Source organism: Oxyura jamaicensis, chromosome 4 (assembly GCF_011077185.1).
Source record: "Oxyura jamaicensis isolate SHBP4307 breed ruddy duck chromosome 4, BPBGC_Ojam_1.0, whole genome shotgun sequence".
NCBI classification, from domain to species: Eukaryota; Metazoa; Chordata; class Aves; order Anseriformes; family Anatidae; genus Oxyura; species Oxyura jamaicensis.
In genome coordinates this window covers 5678209-5700666 of record NC_048896.1, presented here as the reverse complement: position 1 = coordinate 5700666, position 22458 = coordinate 5678209, and the positions used below count along the sequence as shown (strand labels likewise).

At 34.3% G+C, this 22458-nt stretch overlaps 1 protein-coding gene across 1 annotated transcript in view; it reads right to left on the bottom strand.

The window, feature by feature from the left end:
- The window catches only part of DIAPH2 (diaphanous related formin 2), a 187251-nt gene that overhangs the window by 147249 nt on the left and 17544 nt on the right, over nucleotides 1-22458 (bottom strand). Inside the window, exons 3-14 of the mRNA XM_035326106.1 lie at nucleotides 21286-21462; nucleotides 19792-19896; nucleotides 15423-15443; nucleotides 9800-9939; nucleotides 8651-8725; nucleotides 8496-8565; nucleotides 7604-7740; nucleotides 6405-6513; nucleotides 3246-3356; nucleotides 1802-1920; nucleotides 1296-1412; nucleotides 215-333 (exon numbers count right to left, since the gene is read on the bottom strand). Coding sequence (XP_035181997.1) covers nucleotides 215-333; nucleotides 1296-1412; nucleotides 1802-1920; nucleotides 3246-3356; nucleotides 6405-6513; nucleotides 7604-7740; nucleotides 8496-8565; nucleotides 8651-8725; nucleotides 9800-9939; nucleotides 15423-15443; nucleotides 19792-19896; nucleotides 21286-21462 — 1300 coding nt within the window. The remainder of the gene's footprint in view (nucleotides 1-214; nucleotides 334-1295; nucleotides 1413-1801; nucleotides 1921-3245; nucleotides 3357-6404; nucleotides 6514-7603; nucleotides 7741-8495; nucleotides 8566-8650; nucleotides 8726-9799; nucleotides 9940-15422; nucleotides 15444-19791; nucleotides 19897-21285; nucleotides 21463-22458) is intronic.

The window sequence follows — 22458 nt, the reverse complement described above, 5'->3', positions numbered from 1 at the left end:
TGTCAATACAACATTGGAAAAGAAAACTTCATCTGTGCCATTTATTAAAGGCTGCAGAGTGTAATCTGGCCTTTTCTACAAGGTACACCTGTAACTTACATGCATATTTCTATAAAACCGAGAAAACTCACACAAGTTAACTTTAGACACTACCACAGAAAGAAAACATACACTTTAGTAAAACACAATATAAGATTGCTTGTAGTATACAAACCAACAAGGTGAGTAAAATCCACATCCATTCTTCCTCTGCATTTAAAATCTGGGTCCATACCACTGGAGTGCAATACTATCTGTGATACGCATTCTTCGATTATCTTGTAATACTGAGGTCTAACAAAGAACACATTTTACAAGACAACATGAACAATAATTTATGCAACAAAGAGTGGAAAATGGGGCAACTATAACTCCTAATATAAGAATTATGCAATTGCCATTAAAAGGATCAAGTCAAGTCTTATTTGTATGCTGGCTAATAAAGCACTATTACAACATCAACTACTTCAGTATTTTCAATATATGCTGCAGCAATTCTTTAGCACATTATCAATACACTGAATTCATCACTTGCAGAATTAGTTTACTGTTTAGTTAATCAATCAATATTCTTCTCTGAACAACAGTATCAGGGTCCTGTAACATTAGAGAATTCTGTGGTCAGAATTGTTAGTTGTAACCAGTGCAGGGTATTACCCACCTCAATTCCACATAGCATTGTATTTTCAGAATAGGAAATGCTCAAGTCTGAACTGGCAATATTCCAAACTTCCAAACAAAATTAAAAACTGAAGATTTCTCACGTTATATTTTACTTCTTAATTTCATTTTGCACATCAACTATTTTTATCATTAACTTACAAGAAAAGATTTCCTAAAACAAAAATTCTATACGTAGTACTTTTACATTGCTAAGACACAACGAGGTGCACATACAGTAAAAAGAAGCTTACACTGGAAAGAAGATGCAGAGCATCATGAAAGACTTTTGAATTAATAGTTATACAACTAACGTAAGTTCATTGAAGCCCCAGAAGCTATCCAACTCAAGTGAAGGGACATGTGCTCAATAAATTAAGAGATCAGGGGATGCCAGGGGAAGTAAGGCTCATGTCTTTTAAACAAGTATTGTATTTAAAATGGTCTTTATAAAATTAACACTGAGCAGAAAAACCAGCATCATATAACATATCAGCTACAGAGCAAAGTACTCATGAGTGATCATGAGCTACTCAATTTATTTTTATTCTTTCCCTTACCACCTCCAAATATCAACCCTGACAGCTGATTCTTACCTGACATAGTAATCATTCCGGATGAGAAGGAAGTGTTGGAGAATTGACAACAAGTAGTTTTCAGAAGAAGTATCTTTCAACATATTATACAACAGGTGATATACTTCATTCATATCAGTGCAAACATTGTTAAGGAAGTACAAGAATTAAAAATAAATAAATAAAATTTAAAAGTATATTTAATCTTCCAATTTAGCTATCAAAACTTAATTTTCCTCAAAATTATAATATTTAATGGATGTTATTTTATACCTTCATGTATCACAAGCCAGAGTTTAGTTTAGTAAATGCTATTCACAACAAATTGAGTTCCTAATTACATTTAAATCACAAATATTAATACTAATTTTCTAAGTAAGATTTTAACAAAAACAAGTGGAATGAGATGTGCTTAAGCAAGTCCCTGCAAAATACGCAACTGTGACAAATCAGTTGCGTGTAAAGTATTCTATCTTTCATTTAATAGTTATTGAACAATGTAATAACACCATTTCTACAAAGGATATTCCATTTCAGCTCTGATATCATTGAGACGATGTGACAGTTCAAGCAAGTCTTCGTCTTTGTTCTCATCAAACACTTTCAACTGAATATCAAGCTCTTCATTCTCCTTATCTTTCAAGGCCTATTGTTCAAGACAGTGCATCTTAATTTTATCTTTTTTTGTTCCTAAAGCAAGAATTCCACTACCACCACTCCTACCCCTACAAAGATTACATCACGGCAAAATCTAAGACATAAAGCTTAGGAGCAGAAAATACATATTTTAAGGAGAAAAAAAGTTGTAACTCAGATTTTTTAAATATTATTGCACAGTTGAGGGAAAATTAAGGCATAATATCAGCCAATAAGGCAATACCAGATACAGGCTATAGAAATATGAAACTTTCTGATGGAGCTTTATTTTCTTAATGGAATGCAGTTGACAGTTCAGACCTCATGTCAAAGTAAAGACCTCATGACAAGTAAATTTCAAAACATTAATGAAAGTGAATGTAAAAAGCCTAAACAAGTGTAAAAGACATGCTTACGAACTTCTAAAAGTTAATCTATAACACAGCACGAAAATTATCTGAGGTATATTGAGAAACATTTACAAGTAAAACAACAGAGAAAAGAAACTACACACAACAAAAATTAGTATTTTGAGTTAGGAAAAAAATTGGTTTCCTTGAAATAACACAAAAGATTTCCTTAAAACGCTTGAGAACCATGTTTATCTTCATACTGAGCAAATCATAAAAACAAAAAACTAATTCAAAAGCTGTTAGTGTGAATGTACTTCATGCTCTAAATGAAAATTTGCCTGGAGTTGTCATAACTTGATACATACAAACTAAATGCTAAATATATGTTTCTACTTTTGTTGTTGTTATTTATGTATTCTGATTCTAATGTTTGAAAACTAGAGAAGCATACTATGAATACTCAGAGCATGAGACAGAACTATGGATCCTCCTGAATTTTTCTTATTTCAGAATCCCTCTGCACTTCAGTTTCTTGAAAAATAACCCATTCTACCATGTTTTCTATCATGATTTATTACAACTCATTTGACACCCCATTTCCCCCCCAATTCTTAAGTTCTAGAAGCATTTCTTAATCATGTAAAGACTAATTTTCAGTAGGTGTTAAAACACACACACACAAAGAGCTCTTCAAGCTTTCAGAAGCTCTATAACAAATAAAGACTTTTATTCAAGTACAAACATGATGTAAAACCTACGTACCCTAATAAATAGACACGTAAGTATCAGTAACCTTCTCAAAGCAAAAAATACAGTTGCATGAATTCAGACAAGTATAAGCAGGTATGCCATAATTTTCTCACATCCCCTGCATGCCTTCAGAATACATAAACGACAACATGTCAATGAAGCGATCTGTTATTCTTCAACAATCTCAGGTAGTTGGCTATCATCAATTCCAATCAATATATAAACTACGTACAGGCAATATTTTCTTCAGGCCACAGCGTAAAAACTCATTTCTCAGGTGTATCCTGAAATCAAGTTCTTCTGGAGATGTAACAAGGGCATTGATGAGCTGCATGCAGGCTACCTGTTATTGGAAATACAGGAAAAAAACTTTTAATAGGCATACAAATGAAAATAAATACTTACTGTCTTCGACTATTTCAGTTTACTATGTAAAAAACAAATATCAAGAAATTGATATTCCTCATTATATTGTACGCAGGCAACAGTTTGACTGATTTTGGCTAGTCAAACATCAAATACTGTCCTGCTTTCATATTGTGAGTACTTTAACATGGTATCAGGTTTAAAGGATTAAATTTAATTTCAGAAAGCTATTACAACACTACAGATCCACACTTCAAGCCCTCCTCTTGTTTCTGAAAACAATCTGTTTTTTTTTTTTTACAGCACTCAGAAATTATGTGAAAAAAAACACACACTACATATTTTGCATCAGCAGGTGTCTTTTCTCCTCCTGCACCTCATTTTTGCAAAATGCCTGAAGTTTCAGACTATGGGCTAATGCTTTAATTGAACAGCTGTGCACTTGAATTAATTTTAAAACAGGTACACAGTATCATAATGCTGAAGTGCTGACACACATTATAAGATGGAACAGGACTCCAGGGAAATACCATGTTTAGAAAGAACTGTTAACTGCAAATAGAAGTAGCATTAGGGTAGACATAAATAAACAAACAATTGCTTCAGAGAAAAAAATCAGATAAATACACCCTTCTAATTTTAATTACATTCACTATTTAGTTTTAATGGAACATCCTATGGAGCCTTAATTTCTATTAGAACACTTTCAAAGACACTCCCTTTATATAGCTGCATCATCTGATAAAGTAGTATCATCACATTTGCTTCAATGATTCTTACTATGTTACCACCAAGACATGACTTAACAAGCCAAAAGTACAAGTCCAATCAGAAATTAATAGAGAGAAAAGGTGCCATATGCTGTGATTGCTTTTGCCAAAAGAGATGTTGGCTTAATGACTTGTGCCATACATTACAAGTGAAGAACAGTTTTGCCAGAAACAAATTAATGAGTCTAACAATTGTATATTTATTGAAGTATAAATGTAGTTTGGGGGTGGTTTTTTGTTTGGAGGGTGTTTTGTTTTGGGTGGTGTTTTTTGTTTGGTTTTTAAATCAACAAGGTCAAGGTTGGAGGTATCAAAACAAGTTTCTTTTGTGATAACATTACTATTAATTTAACAAGCATGCTTAAGATGAAATCTGATTATATAGTATCAAAACAAAGGCAACGAACCATTTCAGTTAAAAATGCTTTCAAAAAGTTAACGTTTATTAGTAGTAGAAAGATAAACGTCAATATCCATTTCATCTTAGGCTTTCAGGAACACCCACCCATGTTCATGGTAGCTAGCATTTGTCAAGCTTTTCCACCTACATTTTATAGTTATTATAAATTATTAGCATTATTTATGACAACATGATTAAAAATCCTGGGGAAAAGAATAGTAAGTATATTTCATAACTTACTTCTCCAAGACTTTACCTTTAAACAATAGAAATAGTTTTAACTGACTCCAGTACAATTGAGTTGCATGTGGGCTTCTCCCTGTCACAAACTAGATGAATTTTTATGCTATTTTTATGCTGAAGAGTTTTAAATTCCATACTTTTGAGTAATCTAACCTTTACTATTGCTCTTTTCCAAAAATATTTTCTAGGTAGATGTTTTCAAAACTGACAAATTTCAAAACAGAATACAAACTCCATTTTGTGGATACTATGACCAAATTGCTTCTAAGAAATACGTTTTACCCAAGTTCATACAGCACTGTTTCAAGGTAGATGTCATCTATAGAAACTTGCTGAAACTTGCTGAACACCTGATCAGCTCCAAAACACAAGTTTCTGATGGTAAATTAAGACTCCTGTAGCTGACATATATGATAACATGGATAAAGTTATTAAACTGCATGGAAGGGATCCTCCATGCAGTTAAGGGATGCATGAATAAGGGAATTGAGTGCACCGTCAGTTAGTCTGCAGACAACACCAAGTTGGGGGGAAGTATCAATCTGCTAGAGGGTAGGAAGACCCTGCAGAGGGACCTGGACAGGTTGAGCAGAGGCCAATGGGATAGGATGAGATTCAACATGAGCTAAGTGCTGGGTCCTGCAGTTTGGCCACAACAACCCCATGCAGCGCTACAGTCTTGGCGCAGAGTGGTTATAAAGTTGTGCAGAGGAAAAAGATCTGGGGGTATTGGTTGACACTCACTTGAACATGAGTCAGCAGTGTGTCCGGGTGGCCAAGAAGGCCAACAGCATCCCGGCTTGAATTAGGAACAGTGTAGCCAGCAGGACCAGGGAGATGATCATCCCCCTGTACTTGGCTCTAGTGAGGCTGCACCTTGAGTACTATGTTCAGTTTTGGGCCCCTCACTACAAGTCTTAGGAGGAATGTCTGAGGGAACTGGGGTTGTTTAATCTGGAGAAGAGGAGGCTCAGGGGAGACCTTATTGCTCTCTACAGCTACCTGAAAGGAAGATGTGGGGAGTTGGGGGTTGGCCTCTTTTTGAAGATAACTAGTGATAGGACTAGAGGGAATGGCCTTAAGTTGTGCCAGGAGAGGTTCAGGTTGGAAATGAGGAGACATTTCTTCTCAGAAAGAATAGTTAGCCATTGGAATGGGTTGCCCAGGGGAGGTGGTGGAATCAACATTCCTGGGGGTGTTCAAGGAAAGGTTGGATGTGGTACTTAGGGACATGGTTTGGTGGGTAATATTGGTGGTAGGGGGATGGTTGGATTAGATGATCTTGGAGGTCTTTTCCAACCTTAACAATTCTATGGTTCTGTCAAAGGCTTATTACGTGAGCACTAGATCTGGCATCAAAGAAAATGAATATCACTGATTCTTTTATTTTCATTCTTTGTCATTCTGTTTTTGGGATGAGAAATTTTTATGTTTCACACAGTTGACAAAATCTATTATCAGTAGGTCTTTTCTATTTTTCCTCTTTTAATAAACCCTGGAGTAATAGCAGTAATTACTTTTCACTGGTAAATAAAGATTGTTAAATAGTACACAGTCTTTTAGTATTTCAGATTTCTTAACTATTGGTAAGCATATAAAAATGTAAACCCACCTGCAGTTGTAAGAATTCATGATTCTCCAGTCCTTCAACAATCTGAGAAAAGCGTTCTCTATTGTTCCTCTCAGCAGCAGTTGTTATAGCTCCTAAAAGCTTGTCCAGCCTAAGAGAGAGATGAACTGTCAAAATATATACAACTGCCAACACTGTCATTTTAAAGACTTGTAGCCTTTATTTATGCTACGCAAGATTTTAGTGCAGTTGTAGATAATCTGAAAGCATTTATCTACATTCATCTACGTACACTTTAAAACAAGCCAAAAATCAAGCATTGAAATAGTCATGATTAATGACTTACCTATGTAAAGTTGAAAAAAAAATCAAGAACTAAGTTTTAAAATATCTACAAGATTAATGTTGAACTATAAAAGGTGAACAGATCTCTAAACAGTTGTGACATTCAGCTAAGAAGACAAGGTGAAAAAAATACTACCTTTGCAAACTGCGCAAAGTACTACCAGAAATGTTTAATGCTAGAATTCCCAAATAACCTGTCTTCTCAGAACCCTTATGTAGTGAATAGGCAAAAACATTCTGAAGACAAGGTTCACCATTTTTAATGTTCAGTAAACTGAGAGACTCAACAATTCAAAGCAAACATATGCCAAATGATTATCTTTATTTTACAAAGACAGTGGACATACCTTAACACGTGATGCCAAACTGGTCAATTTCAAAAATCATCAGTACATCTCCCCTCCTCAGATGGTGATGTCCCAATTGAATTCCTTCCAGTAATGGGACCAGTTGTGCCTCACAATAACAATTTTAAACACTCTAAATCTGACAGCTTTCCTTGTGGCAATTAGAATTTTGCTATTCCTGAACATTCTTCTCAGGGATATATGAAATAACTTATGTTTTTTTTGTTTTTTTTTGTTTTTTTTTTTTTTTCAGCAGATACTTATGAATGTTCATGGCTTAAGGCATCTCTTCTCTACAGTACATCATTGTATTTTTTCAGACATTTTTCAGGTCATGTTTCGTAAATTTCTTATTTGCTTTTCTCTGAAGCAAATACCAGATTAATGCATCAGAACAGGTGAAAGTCTCTTCTCATTTAAAATACAAGTAGCACTAAAAAACTAATGACATAACAGATTACAACTACATATACAAGTTCTCACTTGTGTCCTAGCTAAGAATGCAAGAGCATTCAGGAAAAAAGAATTTTCTTTTAATGTCTTACTTACATATTCTCCTCTCCAACGATGCAAAGAGCAGAAAGTATTTTCACTGTTTCTGTCATCATGTGTGGTTGCCTTGGATCAATTGCTCTTGATAATAGTAAGAGACTTCTTTCATCTCCTAGAATCCTTTGCAATCCGTACTTAACAAAACAGAAAGCTTACAATGAAAATAAAATATTTGCCTCAAATTATCATAATCATCAGATTTCAGAACCTTAGGCATCCTCAGACACATGCACACACTCCATATGAATCTTGGTAACATTCTACTAAAACCTGGCTAGTACTGCTTGCAGATGGAAGTCGGACTCCCAGTCTTACATTTGATTTTTTTCCTAGGAAAACAAAAATCAGTTTCTAAAAAAAATAGTCAACCTTGTAAAATTAGGTGCAAGTTTGTATTTTTTATCTGAACTACCTCAACAGTATGAAGAGTTAGTTCTTACATTTCCACCTGTCCTACCCTACCCCATAACAGCCCCTGGGCAAGTCAAAACTCACATGCACACACACACTAAATCATAGAAGTCAAAAACCAACCCTATTTTTATTGTATCCTTGTAACAGAGCTGAAATAGTGTGTAAAAACACACACGCACACACACACTAAATCAAAAACTAAGCTCGTTTTTATTGTATACGTGTAACGGAGCTGAAATAGGGTAGGTCAAAAAAAACTTAGATTGGCATTTATCTAATTTTTTTTCTTCAATTCTCATCAAGTACAAGTTAGTTGGCAAAAAAGTTATATTAACTTGAGACCTACATTTTTAAGAGTAGGCTAACAAAAAATATATGAATTTTCCTTGCTTTTCTAAGATTCAACATGCTATATTCATCTTGAAATCAAAAAACTATCATACCAGAAGTTATCTGCATTTTAAATATTTCTTACTTTATTGTTCATAAATGCTTTGAGGCACTGGATAAGTTTATGTTGATTCTTCTTATCAATATTTTCTTGCCTTGTAAGGGAGAAGAAAAACAACATAAGTACAACCTTCATGTGCTATCCCATCCCTTCCCCCTTCAAGTGATCTGAGTCCTTACTGTTTCTTGTCCAGAAGCCTTTCCAACACATCCAGCATAAGTCCAAGACCTTCGTGTCCAAAATTGTTAACCCAGCTGGAAAAGGGAAGGAAAATGCTTCTAATTATTTCTTAATCAAACCTTAAGCTTACAAAGCTATGTCTCCAGTACTGCAAGTACATCTCTACAGGCACACTACTTTAAGTCTCACTTTCCAAGAAGACCTGATCAACAAGGCCAGTGCTTACTTCCAGAAATTTGACTTTATTAAAAACCATCAGAAAACTCAAGAAAATATTGCAGACAATTGCAGGCAACTCATTTATCCTTTTACATTGTGCTGAGAGCTACGTTTTGGTGCCAACAAGCATGTGGCTGGATGTTTCACAGGAAGTAACTAATGGGAAAGAATCCCACATTCACACAAATTCTCTTAATCCTCAAAGTTATATCTGCCTACACCTCTGTGTACCCCCCTAGACCTGCAAAAAATCATTTTGAATAAAACATTCAGAAACTTCCAATCCTCTGGAAGGCAGTAACCCATGCCATTGCAAGATTTTTAAAAAAGTTCTGTAAAACTGATTAAGAAGTTTGTTTAGAAACAAAAAGTAACAGTAACAATAATAATTATCTTTTATCACTTAATTAGCAGTTAAGCTATGATTCTGCAACAATAGAAATGTGGAAAACAGTTTTAGAAACATCTCATTATGGATGTGCACTGCTTTAATAACTTCCCTCACAAAATATTTGTTTCAGAAAAAACAGATTTGGTCCACATAGTTCACACTAAGAACAAAGATTCATGTATAAACTAGAACAGAGTTAGGCAAGCTGTTGGAGCTAGTCTGACTACAACTGTTATACCATTCACATCCAGAGTAGGAACAGAATAAATCATTACAATCAATACAAATTTCATCCTCAAATTGCAGGGTGCAGACAAGATTTTGATATTCAATCATCCTATTTGGTATCAACGTGTTATTGACTACTGATGTAAAATGAGTCATCACCTTTAAAAGAAGGGATCTCAGAACTTTCAAAACCTACCCTTTTTAAAGCATTAATATAAAGGCTCTGGCAAAAACAAAAATAAAAAGCCTACACTACTTTGTATTGATAAAGAAAAATAGCATCATGAAAACCAGAGCAGAAGTTACTTACCTAACTGGATTGCTGGTTAGAGACACTCTCAAAGACTCTAGACAATTAAGAAGCTTTTCCTCTGCAATTCCAGATCGTAATTCATGAATATATTCTTGTGAGGACAGTGTGCATTCATGCTTGCTGTTTTTCAATCCACCCTATCACAGAAGAGCAAATGCTGCTTAACGGTATATAGCTCTTTGTAGCATTTAAGTGGATGGTAACATATAAGCATGTCAGTATTTCCACATGAATTTTAGTATTGCTGTTTTCCCTGTACAAGTATTAAAGACACCTGACTGATTTTTGAAAAATGTTTAACAGGTTAGATTTTGTATCGCAAGGGTAAACATATTTCTGGAATCGTTTTCACTTCCTTGAGGAAAGTCCCTGTACCACATGTTGGATATAAAAACATACTCTTATATTTCAATTGTATTAACATATTTGACTGCTTAAGACAATCTCATTTAGCATTTGCTTCACAATACTGTATTAGAAACCACCATAAACAAATGCCCTCCAAATCCCCACAGTTGTTGTTAAGCTTCTCATCATTCTCTCGTTACCTGTCTTCAGTATTTGTTTTTATAGCTGCATTACCATATCCTGACACTCAAATTCTTTCTTCTCCAGAAAGAATAGGAAGTTAAGCAACTGAAGATGACTTTGAAATGGAGCTGGTCTCCACTAACTGTTAAATTGGTGTTTTTAAAACCATGCAAATACATGACTCAATGATTCCTTGTTGTAGCAGAACTCCCTGCTTGGTCACTAACAGATATCCCTAGAGAATCTTATTCATTACAAAACAGAAGAATGATGTGGAAGATTTGACAAAGAGCTCATCTCCCTGCTGTAGTGCCATTACAGAAGAATAACCATGTACAAAGATATTTCAGTATACCTTTCATTATGTCAGTATTCCGGTACATCTGTTACTCAGTTTTTAGAGCTGTAGCATTCTAAACCATGAACAGTGCTCAGAACATTTTACCAAAAGGTGCAACCCTTTGCAGAGCTCTGATCAGTTGTAGAAAAGTAGGCTTATCTCCAAAGTGTGGTAATCATTAATTGTTGTTAAAGCTCCTTACTTCTCTACAGTTGAAGAGAACCTGATAAAGTCATGTCATGACTTTACACTCATGACATGTCATGAGTGTAAAGGCAGTATTAAAAATGTCTGACCCAAAAGAGGATTTACATGTATTTGGTTTTACTTGTATCAGGAAGTTCAAATGCTGTAACTTTGCTGTAACTTTCCACTTGTGCCTCCTTCAGAAAGCTACGCATTTCATTAAGTTTGTTTTGCTTTATTTAAATTCTTAACATTCGTTTTCCAAAAATGACACTAAATATGGCTGTTGACAAAATAATGCCTTTTCTACATTAAAGTTAATGATTTTGACCTACATATATCCCAATGTTAGTTCATATAACAACTATTAAAATGTTCACAGTATATATTCAAATATATACAACATCAACAAAACAACAATCTGATAGGGACTTTGAATGTATTAAGACAAGAGTGCTCTCACGCCTGTGTCAGCTTTGGAGATGTGGACATGAATAGTGCCTTTAGCTAGACAATGCATGCCAGTTACACATAAAAGGACTAGGAGAGCAATGAAGATGAGAAATAGCATATAAAGGAACTATAGTCTGTCAATATCAACTTTCTAAACGAAGAAATGCTGTTATGCAAAACATACTTGGCTTTAAATCAAAGAAACATATTAGCACTACATATTAAAAAATAATAATAGTACTGCAAAATCATTATTCTCAAAGTCCGTAATGTAAAGAAGTGGAAAACAGGAACAACTTCATGCTGTTCATTGCTTTGGATGAAAATCTAGAAAAGATTATATGTGTTACTATCACTATCTGCATTGTACTAGATGTAGTTTTTGTCATCTCAGATGTTCCCTAACAGTGTAAAAAAATACAGAAGCACTGCTGTAAGCCACAAAAATGTATAAAGAGATAATAGAAGCTTCAATCATATGTCTTTACATATTAAGTTAAACCCTAAAGCATTCCAAGGTGCAAGACATACTTGGTTCTCAAAAGATGATTTCCTGTGTCTAGCCCTTCCCCTGTAGCTTGCTGCAACTCCACAGAAGTACCTACACAGATGAGGCATTTAAGACTTTTTTATAATGTTTTCTTTTATATGTAAACTTGGTGTGCTCTTGCTGCCTCTCTTTCATAGGCGCTTAGGACATTAGTGAGGATCCTCTGTTCTATTTCCTTGCTTCTGTAAAACTCAAGATTCCTTCAAAAACAGGTAAAATTTATCAAAAGTTGCAGGAATTAGAAGCACTATCTCCTAAGCCTTCTTATCATGTTTTATAGAACAGGTGTACTCCATTGTTGGCAAGACTAAGCACCTTTAACTGCGTAACAGTAAGAAACTATCTCAGCTTCTTTCCCCACAACCCTTCAAAAACAGATTATAACTAAAAGTGGCTCAAAAAATCCATTCTCAAAGCCTTTTATCCAAGTACTCTAAATCATACTAGAGAATTCTCAGCTTCTTAACAGGATTACTTTGTTGTTTTCTGCAAGCGATTTGTCAGTCTCATTCCACTCTTCTTTCCTCTAGCCACGCTAAACTCAAGTGCTACAACCAGGTGCCATTTTTTTGTTTCTCTATTAAGACAGTTTTATTTGAATGCTATATTTAAGTACTCCTATGCCTTTACATGGTTCAGATTTTAATATATATATATTTCAGTTATTCTGAAAGCACAGCCTAGAAAAAAAAATGGAATACAAGGTCACAGTTAAGTGACACAGCTTAATAAAAGCCACAGTTAAGGCTTTATGTGAGAGCTTCTGGTAAGACTGAAGGCAAAAGTGAAGTACATAGGGATGTAGATGGCTAGGTCCCACACTGGAACTTTCAGAGATTAAATCGAGCATAAGATCAAAGATCTTAGAAGTAACTTTACAACCAGTCACCTCAGTATTACAACCAAGGTATATAATTATTCATTTATGATCACTCAAACAAAAGCTTTGACCAGACATTTAAAATCCTTCTCTGAGGAAGTCAGAAGTCAAGTTTAAGGAAAAAATAAGCTTAAGGAAACTCTGGGTCTTGCAAAGTGCACACCTTCATATGCTACTAAAGTTTTATCACCACAGGAGGCCTGTAAACAAGGTTAGAAGCCAGTATCTAACAAAACACGAACACAAAGAAAGCATTTTAAGCTTCATGAGGAACATGCCAGTACTCTCTCTACTCTGTGCTAAAGAACTATGAAGCACCCCTACACCAAACAGATGGGCTGCAACAGTTAAAATAGGAGACCAGAAAAATATGTACAAGCTGCTCCTCTTTGAGGCACCAGACGGATAAAACCTCATTGGTTTGAGGCTAAAGCCAAGTTCATAGCTGAAGAAGTTTTAACTATGTTGCTTCCATTACACAGGTATTTTTTACTTCAGGGAAAATGCTGGTAACCAGTACATTGACTAGAAATATCACAATATTAGAAGTGGTCACTTCTATCCAATTCACTGCACCTGTTACGGAAATAGCTGGTACCAGAATACTTTTTAATGAAGTCGAAGTAGTAGCTTATATAGCTTATATTCCATCCCCATCACCTCACACCAAATGACTGAAGAGTTTTTGCATACCATCTATATTTTAATTTTAACTATACTTTAGTTAGAGCGTAACAACAAAGGCAGATAAGACAATGGAGGGGGTACTCAGAGACCTTTTAAATCCTACATACTTGCAGCACATTTTACTCAGAAAAGCAGTGCCCTTGTTCAAGCTATGAGTAAAAATGTTGTATCATCTCCTGTACTAGAAACTGAAACTCTATATAGTACCTATCCACTTCACCCCTTAGACACTAGCCAGATGTGCTAACTCAACCTAACAAAAACAGAACCTAGTTCTACCTCAGATATCTATGTTAGCATCTTACAGTTAAGCATACCTGTGCCATTCCAATGCAGTTATCTCTGCCTTTAAAAGACAAGAAAGGTTGCTAAACGGGCAGCTCAAATGACAAGCAGGCAGCAATGTTTGATGTCCCAAATAAAACTCAAATAAAATAAAGCTCCAGGTTCTCCAGGAACAAGCAAACCTCTTCTCTACAGCTGTACTATAACCCAACAGCACTGGCATCAACAGCATCAGCAGTCCAAAGTTCTTCTCCATTCTAACCATAAAATCTGTAGCTTTTCAGAAAAGTAACTACATACAACACATACAAGTTTCAGCCTTTTTGAAAACAAAGTGAACACGATAGTTGTCAGTCATCCAGAAGGCTCAGTCTGCTTGGAGGCATGCTGGTCTGGAACTTGGGGTGCAGCAGGTGGATTTATTTTGTTGTGTGTTTATTTTTTGTTTATTTATCATTCTCATTCTCAGAGTATGACACCAGTGCTATCAGATGCACTCAATTTCCAAGAGATGAATCCGATAAAAAACAAACACTAAGAATAAACACAACGTGCATTCTTTAAGCCATTATATGTATGCATAAGCCATGCTTTAAGAAGGGCATTTCTTATTTTCCTAGTTACTTTTGCAAAAACATGCTTTTAATGCATAACTATTAATTCACAGTTTGATGGAGAAAAATAAAAGGCATGCAGAAAATGACATTCTGGTATATTCTATTCCGCATATCCCAATTTCCTTTATAAAATAATCTCTTCACAAAGCAGCTCTTCAGAGCAATTCATATTACAAGGAAATGACATGGGAGCAGAAATTATTTGAAACTGGTTTGAACGCACGTTAATAAAATAACCTTAGAGGTAATGATTTTTATGGTATTGTTTTTGTTTGTTTGTTTTAACTACAAAATAGAAACATTCAAGATGACCTAAGTAGTAAACCTTGCAATAAAATAAATAAATAAATAAATAAATAAATAAATAATAATAAAAAAAAAAAGCCTGCTTCGCTACAATTACAGGCCACCCATAACTACAGAGAACATCTTTACTTTCAGGCATTATTTAAATTGTAAATGTAATTATTCCCAGAAAGTAATTTTGATCCTTTTTCCTGGATTTAGTCCTGATAAAAGTATCAAATACTTGTTTTAAGAAGTTAAACACCAATAAATTCAACCATGACAATATAAAAGGCAACCAAGCACCTACTAAGGCAATAGCTATGCTGCCTATACTACTTAAATGACCTTCTGAATCCTGTGTTAATCCTATTTACACTGATAACTAGGAGCTCACATTTTCACAGTGAACTATGTTAACAACTAAAACATTACAAAAATCCACATCTAAACAGAATGAAAGTCAAAGACTAATTTCAAGTTTCAGTTGGTTGCCTTCAATACAAAAGCACAACAAGCCTAAATTGTATTTGTTGCCCATGATGAGCAGATGAATTCTCAGAGTTGCAAGTCTCTTGAAATAGATCCCTAAAAACTTAAAATGGATCCCTTGGAGCAATAAATAATTTTATAGCGGTAAGTTAAGTCCGACTGTGTTCATAAATAATTATTCTGATGAAGTAAGGATGCACTTATGCCCATGGAACTTTTAAATCCATGATTAATGTCTAAGTTATTCTAACCTACTCTCTAGAAACCAAAATGTATTTATAATAAGAAAACAAAACTATCATGTTCATACTCACCGGAACTTTACTTCCGACTATCTGCATGCAGTGGTCAGCCAAGAGAGGTTATTGTGTGAAAAAGATAATAATAATAATACATAAATAAACACAGCAAAGTACTTAGTAGGATGTAGCATCACACAATTTTTTTCAATTTAATCATTAGTAATAGTTATACTCTTATTATTTTATCAAAATGTTTAAGAGTTACATTTTCTCAACAGGAAAACAGAAGTTTTACTGTAAGACAAAGAATTTGAAATTTTTATGTTCCACTGCTGAATCATCAGTATTTCACACATTTACAAATAGCTAAATATCTAGCCTGACATCTACCTCTGGAGAGATTGAGATATGCCATATTGTTAAAATTACCAGGTCAGACACTGTATATATGACACTGAGAAAACTACAGAAAAAAATAATGTCATAATGATTTTATTGTTTTTACAAAAATTCATGTACCACAGCACTTTTTATCTATTTAGATGATGTCGTCATTGAATTTAATTAGACTTTCATAATCAAAAACATAGCCTACCATTATAAATCTAACTCATACTTCAGAAAATCTCATGCCGTTTTTCTTTAACTGTTCAGTATGGATGCTTTTACATGGGTGATTAACCAGTGATTTACAGACTGAGATTTTCTCTTTTTCACCATGGAACAGCAGCAGCTCTGCATATATATGAATAGGAAGTTGACTTCACACAGGATCAACACTTGGCAGAAAGGCAAGACACCTCTGCCCTGTTCTACCAGTTTGTGTAAATGACCATGATCCTGTAAGAAATAGTACCATGGACTTCTGCCTAAACATTATAGGCCTTTTCTTGTCTGCTATTTGCTACAATCTGAAAGCATTTAATTGAATATCCACGTTTATCCGATTAATAGCCTGAGACGGTATGATTTTCTTCCAATATCTGAATTTGATGGTATCTGTTCAGCATCTTTTCTACTTTTATTTTTTCCGTTACTCTTTTAGGAACTCTTTCAGAAGATGGAGTCCTCTGAAGTCTTTCACAATCACCTCTTCTCTCCTCTTACTGATGAAGCTTCCTCCAAAAGCACAAGATGCAACTGTCATCACCAGACAGGCAATCTTCCTAATTTACAGCCTTCTCTCACCAATGTTCAGGTCATTCGATATGACAGAAAATGGCACCAGGATCAGATATGAAAAAGAATTCTGAGCCTTCACCATTTCCCAAGTACAATTTCCATAGTCAACAATGCTTCTCTGCAAATGAGAGAAGAAATCAGAAGCCCAGACAATTACTTCACATCAAAGGATCCAGCTTATTCTTTTCCATCCTTTCTCTGTCCCACTAGGAAAAGGAAAGCTTTTTTTCATCCATTAAAAATCAAGGATTCCTTCTCACTCAGAACTTTGAGGACAGCACAGTGTTTCAGAAAAGCATGGCCAACAAGCTGCAAATGGCACACAAGGCAAAGAATAAGAAGCACCAATTTTTAGGTTGGTTAAGACAACGTGAACAAATGAGCGTGATACTTCAGATGAATGGAGAGATCTCAAAGGCTCTAACTAAAATGACCATGAGATGGAACTGGAAAAAAAAGTCCCATCAGTTGTCAAGTGTGCTTCATAAGCGATGAGCTCTAAGCATAAGAAAAGGCCAAAGTATCTTCAGTACAGAAAAGAAGAGAGATGAACAGTTATCTGTGACTAAGAAAGGGAGAAAAATTTAAGTAACATCATTTTTTATGCAGTCAGCATTTCCATGGAAGACAAAGCTGAAGACGGCCTGAGGAAAAGAAAGCTTGCCAAGTCAAGATGTGGTAAAAATTGTTTAGGGCTCGAATTCAACTAAGTCAAATAGTAGTTTATCCACACAGAAGATGCAATTAACAGTGAAAATGAAGTGTTGCTTTATTATAAGATCCTAATCAGTACTTTACAATTGAGTTCTACTTCATACATTTTTAAGTCAATTAAGATGCTAGCTATTTTCAGGCTAAGAAATTACAGAAAGGTCATTCATGTCTCTGAACAACCTTAAATATTCCATTCAAATGGTGTGATTAAATTGCATGGAGCACACAAAGTTAGATAAAAGCCCTTTTTCTGTTAGAAAAAAACATTCTGCTTATCTATAGAACATCCATACTGGAGCTGATTTAAATTAAAAGCATATATTCATGCATTTTGGGATTTATTTTTTTTCCAATTGTTAGTGGCAAATGTACTCCCAGTTGCTGCAGCTCATATGGTGGGCAGTAATGCAGTCTGTTAAAATTTTTCAACAGTTAGACATACCGTGCTTTTCTTACTTTACTACTATATTATGGTACTCAAGGAGTCTACATTTCAATACCTTTATATGCATGGGAGAGAACCATCTCCTAATTAGTTTTGGGAAAGAAATGCAAGTACTTGCATTGTGAAAATTTCTACTGCTTCAATAAAAATATTTTTGCTTATAAAAAAAATAAGATTTAACATTGATTATCTAGGAAAAACAGAACATTAGAACACAGTAATTCTCAAGACAGTCTAGGCAAAGCATATTAACTGAAAAATTCATGATATTTACTGCATAAGCTTGAATAATTTTCTATTAACCTGTATATTTAGCTAAACCATGCTTAATGCACTTGATTACTTAAAATTTGCAGTCCTTCTCTGTGTCCTTTAAGGTAAATACGTGCAAGAACATAACTCCTCTTAGAAGGGTAATCACCATTTGCACATTGAAATAGAAACTTTTCCTCATTTAACTTTTTAATATTTAATGCAAAGTATTTAGGTTTAATAATTGCACATGATTCTATTTTTTTTCCTGAAGTTTAACTCCAGCAAGCTGATTTTAAAAGTTAGTAGAAAAAAAAGCTTACTGTGTTATTTGCAGTCTATTCATACAGATTCACTAGGTAGACACCAAAAATAATCTTATTCTCCGCTCAATTTAATTAAGAAGCAAATTACTATTTAATATAATGATATCAGTATCTTTCAATCAGACTCCGCCATGTAGAGCTGCTAGTGCTGTTGCCATGAGGTGTTTGAACAATTATTCCATATACAGGCTTTGTGTCTAGCAAGCTACTGTTTGCAATAAAAGGTTAATTGTGAAAAAAGGATGAGATTCATCCTAATTTCTAAATAAAACCATACACATTATCTAATTCTATTGAAGAACCAAGTTGATATCAAATCTGGTAACTTGAAGAATACTACTGTCCCTTAAATATGAAAAGATAACCCCTTCCTCCACTTACCCCCAGTGCTGATAAGCAGTTCTGACAATATTGCAATTAATTTAGTTCCTTAGAATTCAGAACTATTGTAGTTCTTTAAAGTTCTATACACAGCAAACAATGTATACAGCAACAATATATATAGCAAACAATGGCACAAATCAGGATACAAACTATTTCTAGTGAAATCACATCCGTTTGCATTTGTTTTGTGCAATACTCATGTAGTCTTGCGATGTATTCTTATTACATAAAAGAACTGTATAGTTCTTTTTGTATATTGCCATAGTTAATTTTCTAACACAGAAAAAGCATTACACTTTTATTTTATAACTATTTAGTACTAATATTCCTACTACTGAAGAATATAAGTTGTAGCTCATCAGCACTTGAGATGACGTTGCCACACCCTAACAGCTGTTCAAGCATATACTAGTTCTCTTACACTTACTTCCCATTACCCCAAAGTAGACATTTTCAAAAATTCTCCTTGGAGGATCCATCAACTAAGGGTTAATCAGTCACCTTTCAGTACAGACAATAGCCAACACAAATAAAAGGTCTGAAAAATACTTTTCTACTTGAAAGCAGTTTCAAATGGTACTTCAAGAACATCTTTTCACTACAGGAAAGTGAAAAGACCATGATACTTTAAGACCATCTTTTCACTACCTTCATAGTAAATCAAATGATTAATAGAATATTTAACACAATCTTCAAGCCAGCTACATATTCAAATTAAGCTAAAATATTGACTTTATTTCTAAGTAATTTCAATATTTTGGTTGTCTAACACTGCAAATTGCACATCCAGTATGTATGCCGTTACTTAAATCATAAAGTCATACTGTCCTTTCCAAGTACTTCTGGTTCCAAAAAAATCATACAAATTGCACAAAAATATTTTCTAGTTCTCTTATCCATTACTCTACATCAATGAATTTAAAATTTAATGTGGTTTACAATGAAGCAGCACCTTTTCACATTGCCCAGCAACTCAAATACAAACACTTCACACACAGCCTCAGGAGTTTCAAAGTACACTAGTAAGCAGATTTTTTTTCCACCTCCTACCACTCTTAGGAGGTTTCATCTTCATATGCATAACCCTCACAAAGCTAAGCTTATTAGTTTCACCTGTTTGGGAGAGGCAACTACTTACAGATTTGGCAGTTGCAGAAATGTACTGGACAACCATCTCACGTTTTGTGGTCAAGTCTTTATCTCTTAAAGGAGCTTTACGGTCTTCATTTAAATTCATGTCTTCCTGTAAAGAAAGAGACCATCGGGATTTTATTTAATATTTTTGTTTTTCCTATTTTTATACTCTTTTTCTTGTACAAAATGCTCATTTTTAAGCAGAAGTGAGTTTTCCCAACATATCTGCTGTAGTCAGTTTAATTCTACTCTGATTTTCTAATCTAATTCTCTCCCTTAAAGCGCCTGCTATTTTCAAGGGTTTGTCAAAAATATGATTGCATTGAAAGCAATTACCATTAATGAAATTTTGCTCAAAAAACAAAAACAGACAATACTCATTACATAAGTATCAACTCTCATCACATTCCTGTGCCTTTTTTTTTTTTTTTAAATAAAAACACAAATTTTATTACAACTAACAATGTTCCTGCACCACTGCTTCTACCCAGAAGGCTCAGATTACGTGTACTATTAGCTTGCCACTGGGGTAGATGTATGTTCCAACTGATGTATTTAAAACAACCTTGAAAATCCAAATACCCTACTAGATATGTGATATGTATAAATGCCTGCTTCAACTTAATAATTAAATAAAAAATGCAGCCGTTACTAGCCATGACTGTCTTTAAAATTCAAGGTTACATCAGATTAGCAGCTAAAACCGTTCAATGCTACTGCAAGAACTTACTAGTCAATAGCTTTTTCAGAGAACCACTAGTCTCTGGAAGACTGGTCTACTGTCTTCTTCAATTAACATTACTTGGAAAAGTTAAAAAGGAATCCTTTAATGTAACAAGCAAATCAAGCAAATATTATCCAGTCTTTCAAATGAGCTTCATTAAAGAGAACTATGAAATGGGACAGTTCTTAGGCCATGCTGGCTATGTGGAAATTTATGACAATTTTCAAGAATGATACAGAAAACAGTACCTAAAGCAATCTCAAAAGGTTGCCCTTCTTAATGCTTTGTGTACCAACAGCAATGTGCATGCCATAATTAGTACATATCTATTTCTAAAGTACGTTTCTAAACTACTAATAGAAAGCATGCTTGTGAGTGGAATCACAAACCTTGACAAGTTCACCTAAGAAAAAATGATCAGGATTATATAAAAATCAGCTTTGAATAATTATATTACTATGGAAAATATTATTTTCCAAAAGTATTTACTTAAGTTTACTTAAAACAATCCCTCAACAGCAGTGCCTAACTACCACAACTAAGGCATACAGAGATTATCTTAATGAAATAATCCCCAGTTTCTCCCACTTTTTTTTTCTCCCTTTTCCCTTTATTTTCTCTGAAGAAGTAGTCTAAGAAATCTGTATAGAAAGGATCCCATCACTCAGAGTTATTCAGCTGCTCATATACCAGAACTTCCAAAACAACACTTTAAACTTACTGCTGCATTAATAACATGAAAACCTCATAAAATAATTTGGCATGTCATCTTACCATCATTTTTTCAAAGAGATCCATAACTTCTTTTTCTGACAAGTTCATGCAACGTTCATCAACGAGTACTTGGGAAAGTGGGATTTCACTTATAGTTGGTTGAGCATCGATAGGATGCTGAATAAGAGGTTTCTCTTTTTTCACTGCTGATTTTCTGAAGCTTGTTATTCTGTCACGCTGTAAAGATATCAATTTAAAAATAAGCAGAGACAAACAGAAACATGTGAAAACAGACATTAACTCAATTACATGATAGTAATACAAACATTTTTAGTTCATCTCAGCAGCAGAAATAAAATTCAAACTACTTTAAGTAATAATTCTCTTACATTCAGAGATTAGTTTTAATAGGAAAAAAAAAAAATCAGGTAGATTCACAACAGGTTACATGCAAATGTGATATGACTTCCTAAAAGTTTCAAAAGTGTACCATCTACATTAAATTCTTAGCATTTCAAAATCTCGAGTTGATCTTCTGTCATTACTCCCTAATTATTCTCATAGTGCGTAAACATGGTACCACAAAGGTCATGTCCAACGTTCCTTCACCTGAAGAGCTATAAGTCTTTGGAGGACAACTGAAAAAGCCAGCGTTGGGAAGGAGCCACTCAAGTTCATCAGGCTTATAAAAAAAATCCTGCTGAAGTAAAATAAAGTTCATAGAGGAATTAATGCTCCTAGTTCACAACTCCTTCAAGTGCTTTTGAGCACAGACTCCTGAAATCAGCATGTAATTTTAAAAAGCCAGGTAAAAGATTACTCACACAAAAGCAGACATCCATAGTTAAATACACATAAAGGACATTAGTGAAAGCATACCATATAGTTTGCCATGACATTTCACTGGTTAACAATGACTTGGTTTATGCCTTATAGCCCCCCCCACACACTTTTTTTTTAAAGCATGCTTATTCAGTTAATTTGTTAATATTGGAAACAACCAACAAGCACACCTTCCTTATAAGGCCATTTGTTATTGTATTATTTACTATCTAACTCTATCCGTAATAGAGTTAGATACAGACTTAGAAATTTTTTACTTCAGTAAAACCATCTTTATAGATAGGTGTGTATATATACACACACACGTATGAACATACATATGAATGGAATGCTGTATGTATAGAAATTTTGTAAATTAACTATTTGCATCAACAAATATTAGTAGATTTG